Source organism: Stegastes partitus, unplaced genomic scaffold (assembly GCF_000690725.1).
Source record: "Stegastes partitus isolate 25-593 unplaced genomic scaffold, Stegastes_partitus-1.0.2 Scaffold47, whole genome shotgun sequence".
NCBI classification, from domain to species: Eukaryota; Metazoa; Chordata; class Actinopteri; family Pomacentridae; genus Stegastes; species Stegastes partitus.
Genome location: NW_007577778.1, coordinates 409,649 through 414,828, shown reverse-complemented (window position 1 = coordinate 414,828; position 5,180 = coordinate 409,649). Strand labels below are relative to the sequence as shown.

The 5,180-nt window shown below is 39.1% G+C and overlaps 1 protein-coding gene across 1 annotated transcript in view; it reads right to left on the bottom strand.

Moving 5' to 3' along the window:
- The window catches only part of LOC103376446 (inactive pancreatic lipase-related protein 1-like), a 19,842-nt gene extending 15,955 nt beyond the window's left edge, over positions 1 to 3,887 (bottom strand). Inside the window, exons 1-3 of the mRNA XM_008306804.1 lie at positions 3,833 to 3,887; positions 2,038 to 2,189; positions 1,111 to 1,230 (exon numbers count right to left, since the gene is read on the bottom strand). Of these exons, the coding sequence (XP_008305026.1) occupies positions 1,111 to 1,230; positions 2,038 to 2,189; positions 3,833 to 3,887 (327 nt within the window). The remainder of the gene's footprint in view (positions 1 to 1,110; positions 1,231 to 2,037; positions 2,190 to 3,832) is intronic.
- Positions 3,888 to 5,180: the final 1,293 nt, after the last annotated feature.

Here is a 5,180-nt window from a genome sequence, read left to right as displayed (position 1 = left end):
AATGTTTTAAAAGTTTAAAAATGAAATACTTTAAAAATTGGAAAATTTAAATGGACGATGCATCTCCGGGGATACAGAATGTAAAAGTGAAAATAAAGATCATATTTTGAAAAACAAATCATGGAAATATGTTAGTATACCCTTGATATATTAGAAAATAGCAATTAATTAATTTTCCAAGATATGTATATGTGCTTGCCCATTGAAGGGTTAATTTTGATATATTTAAGGAGGAGTTTGTTCTTGAAAATAAAGATTGATTTAGATATTTAGGAGTCATGGTTAGGGTTTAAGTATACAAAGTGGGGTGACATGGTAGTAGAGCAGGTTGTCCACCATAGCAGAGGTTGGCAGTTCGATCCCTGGCTTCTCCACATGCCCCTGGGCAAGGCACAACGCCAAGTTGCCCCTCCTAATAAAAGAGGAACAATTGCATGACAGCCCCGCTGTCAATCCTTTACCATGTTTAAAATCTGGAGATAAGTAGGGTCGTGGGGCCTGGAGTCTATCCCAGCTGATTCCGGGTGAAGGCAGGGGACACCCTGGACAGGTCGCCAGTCTATCACAAGGCTCCACTTAGAGACAGACAACCAAGCACACTCACATTCACACCTACGGACAATTTAGAATCACCAATTAACCTCAACATGCTTCTGGACTGTGGGAGGAAGCCGGAGAACCCGAAGAGAACCCACGCTGCACAGGGAGAACATGGAGACTCCACACAGAAAGATCCCGGGTGTCCTCACCGGGATGCCAACCAGCGACCTTCTAGCTGTGAGGCAATGACGCTAGCCATTTTCTGGGATAATACATATATGACCAATATGGGCATTGTTAGTAATGACATTCTTAAGGACAGTTAGATGCTGTATGCTGGTTTTGATAAGAGTACTGCTAAATAGGGACATGTGCTGTAACTCTGGAGTTTTGAACTGGTTGCCTGCAATTTAAATGAAAACGAAAACCTGGCATGAGCAAGAAGAGGAACCTCCTCGTCTGATGGATAAACATCTTGTAATGTATTGCAAGGGAGAAACTTTCTCTTTCCTCTCACTGTAGGTTCTTCACATTAATCCAGGAATGAGATATCAGTGTGTGCCTTCTTACCTTACACATCTCCTGTGGCCAGTCCTCATCTTTTTTTACCAAATAACCAGGAATAACGAATCGAGTTTTCCTCCTGCCGCTGTAGTTGGATGCCTCAATTGTTTGGTCAGCCTTGATCTCCTGATGGTTTCATGACAAAAGCATTGATGAATACATTGAAATCTTAAAGTCTCTTTAAGATTAATAAATTCTTCCAATACATACTAACGGTTAAAACAATGTATAAATTTTTCAGACACTTGGGTTGTATGGAAACAAATGAACAACTTGTGTCTAAATTATTCAGCAGCTAAAGCTAATGAGTCAAAGAAAATATTCACATTAATGCACCAACAGACGACATAAATGCTAAAAGTAATGGGGAATGGTGAGAAAAGCAAAAGTAACTGCAACGTTAGCTACAAGTAAAAGATGAATCATTATAAATAAATAAATAAAAAAACTCTGAAAGCAGTGGTTCTGTGTTTAAAAATTGAAGGTATCCAGGTTCTGCCACTGCAAGTGCATTTGCAGACTTGATACTGTGTCATACTGAGAGTTCAACAGTAAAAGCATTGCAACTAATCCATCTTATATAATCATTAGAGAGTATAGTATGAGATCAATTCAAATGAACTTGAAACATGACAGATTATATCAATAAAGATTTTGTATGACAGCTGTAGATTTTGTCCCATATCGTTTTAGAAGTAGACCTCTTCATGAGTTGTATAGAGGTGAGGAGCAGTTACATCGACCAATCGTCTTGCAGTCTACACTACACTGGCATGTGAGTGTTGTTTCAACGTGGATTTGAAAAATGAAAATCTGTCCTTCAGCAGGTTCACTTGTGCGTCCAGACTGGTTCACATGTACGCATCACTGGCAAGACAACACAGCTCCTTGTTAGTTATTATCAAGCAAAAGACAATCAAACCTCCTCCTCACCTGGTAGTAGCGATTCTTCTGGGTAAAGAGGAGGTAGCGGGTGCCGAGCTGTGTGGGGTGCCAGGGCAGGGCAGAAGTTGGCCTCTGGTCAGTGCCCCCCCAGGGAGGACTGTCATCGAAGCAGCCAAGCTCATCATAGCAGACCTCGGCCGCTGTGGACATGGAGAACACACCACTGTTAGTAGAGCACACCTTCCTTTACCCATATGGAGTGAAATCCACAACATTCATGCTCATTCAGGTTTGATGTCTGCCGACCCAGATAAAATACACACATTTTCAAGTTTTGTAGTTGAAAAACTTTCACAGAACCACAGAGGAGAAAAATCCACTGAGGCTGCACAAAGCTTTATTTGGAGTCCTAAAAGGTCATGTGGTTTGTATGGCAAAGGTTTAAGTGTGAAGCACATGTCAGTGATAAATGATTTAATTTTGTTTATAGAGTTTTGAAAAATTGTGGGTACAATTCTTTGATGAGGACATCTTTGAGGTCCATCATACTGTTTATCACATTTTTGTTGAACTGAACTGAACAGAACTAAACTGGAGCAAGGGCTTATCCTGGTTTCCATAATCAGCAGATGTCAGCAGGACACTCTTGTAGCAGTAGTAGTAGTAGTAGCAGCAGTAGGAGTAACAGTAGTAGTAGTAGCAGTAGGAGTAACAGTAGTAGTAGTAGCAGTAGGAGTAACAGCAGTAGTAATAGTAGTTGTAGAGGAAGTAGTAGTAGCAGGGGTAATAGTAATAGTAGCTAGTAGCTGTATTGGTAGTAGTAGTAATGGCAATAACAGTACTAATCGTAACAATAGTAGTAGCAGTAGTAGCCGCAGTAGTAGTAGTAGTACTAATAGTAGCAGTCGTAGTAGTGGTAGCAGAATTAGTACTAGTAATAGTAGTAGCAGTAACAGTAGTAGTAGTAGGAGTAGTAGTTGTAATAGTAGCTGCAGTAGCAGTAGTAGTAGTAGGAGGAGCATTAGTAGTAATCGTAGCAGCAATCGTAGTGGCAGTAGTAGTAGTAGTAATAGTAGTAGCATTAGAAGTAGTAGTAGTAGTAGTAGTAGTAGCCGCAGTAGCAGCAGCAGTAGTAGTAGTAGTAGTAGTAGTAGTAGTAGTAGTAGTAGAAGTAGTAGCAGTAATAATAGTAGCAGAAGAAGTAGTAGTAGTAGTATTAATAGTAATAGTAGCAGTAGGAGCAGTAATAGTAGTAGCAGAAGAAGTAGTAGTAGTAGTAGTAGTTGTAGTGGTAGTAGTAGTAGTAGCCGCACTAACAGTAGTAGTAGTTTTAATAGTAGCCACAGTAGCAGTGGTAATAGTAGTAGTAATAGTAACAGTAGCAGTAGGAGCATAGCAGCAATAGTAGTAGTAGTAGTAGTAGTAGGAGCATTAGTAATAATCGTAGCAGCAATCCCACTAGCAGTAGTAGTAGTAGTAGCAGTAGTAACAGTAGAATAAGTAGTTGAGATCACAGTTTTTTGAGATACTATGCAGTGATTGAAATGTCCAAAAGTTTCCAGACATTTAAAACATTTAGAATAATGCATTACACAGTGCTGAATGGCACCAGTCTGGATATTCCACCTTTAGCTTCAGCAACAGGCTGGACATGCACTACATGATACTGTCGACTGGGTGGAATGAAATGATTTTAACAAAGTTAAAGTACTTTAGTGTTAACCGCTTTCAAAAACGGAGAATCCCTCGTAGCCAAAATTTCAAATCTAGACACTACATCTTCACTGTATTGGTGACTTTGCCATTTCAGTAAAACTGTATCCAACCATTACAGCCAGCTTACCATATGATGCGCCTGTGAGAAGGCAGAACAGACCCAAACTCCACATCGGTGGCATCTGTTGAGCACAAAGTTTGATTTGAATCTTTGGTTCTCGGGAAATGAAATAAAGAGGATCATGCTACGTACTCACCACAAAGCCAGACGACACGATCATGAAGTAATTCTGACCTTGCTCTGCTTTAAATACTCTCGCCAGCTGCCTTTTTCCCCACGCAGCAGTGGGGAAACACACAGGTGATACTGACATGTTGAGCATGGTCGCTCAAAAACCAGTCGCTTAATTGTCACATGTAGTTTTCATGTATACTCGATGCCTTCACTTGTGGTTTAGAATTAAACATATGCATGTTGACCAGTGGATCTGGAGAGACATACATAGAGAGACACATTGTCCTGTGGACGTTTCTTTAGTAGCAGAATTTCATAACCACTCTGTTGTTGGCAGGAAAAGTCTGCAGTCGTGTACAACACAGTTAGTCTCAGGGTGAACCTGAACAGATATCACTGTTCACAGCTGCTCACTAGCTTATCAGAACAGTATGAACATAATCCCCTCATAGAGAACAAGCCCACCCATAGGCCAGAGTTTTCATATTTCTAGATGTTTGCAATGTAGCCAAGTGTGAAATTTTGCTTCAACTTACATTTTACATCTTCTCAGTTGGACAGTAGAGTTTTCTATACATCATATAGAGGCTGCTGATAAAATACTTCTTGTCTACTGACTGACTTGTGTTAACTGCAGCACCCACTGGACTTGTAAAATCCTTTTTGTAGCATCAACCAGCTCCATAACGTGAAGCTGTGTCACCAAACAACATGCAGCATCTACCAGTCAAACCAAACGTGGTTATTTTGGACAATAATAGATTCATCAGTGCAGCAAGTTGTTAGTTGATTGTTTTACCTAATTTATGGTTTGCTTATTGTGCTGCTTGCATATTTCACTTTGTAATGTGTTCTTTAAATAAAGTTTAATTTTCTTTTTGTAATTATAATTACTGTTGTTGCAAGGTTTCCACTCTTCAACGTGACAATAATTATTACAAAACAAGGGCTTGTGTGTTGTTACAATATGGAATAAAGAATAAAAATGTTCTGTTTTAAGAAAATCTATCTTGTTTTAAGCTTTTTTTACTAACTGGAAACCTTAATTAAGGTGTACATTCTTAATTTAAGTAAAACAGTCGTAAAGTCAGCTTAATCAAGAAATCAGAACACTTATTTTAAGTAAATATTGCTTACACAACAGAGTTTCTTTGCTTGTAATAGGCAAACATTTCTTACATTTTAGCCTATTTTTTCTCGTTTTAAGACACATTATGGTCTTAAAGTGGCTAGATATATA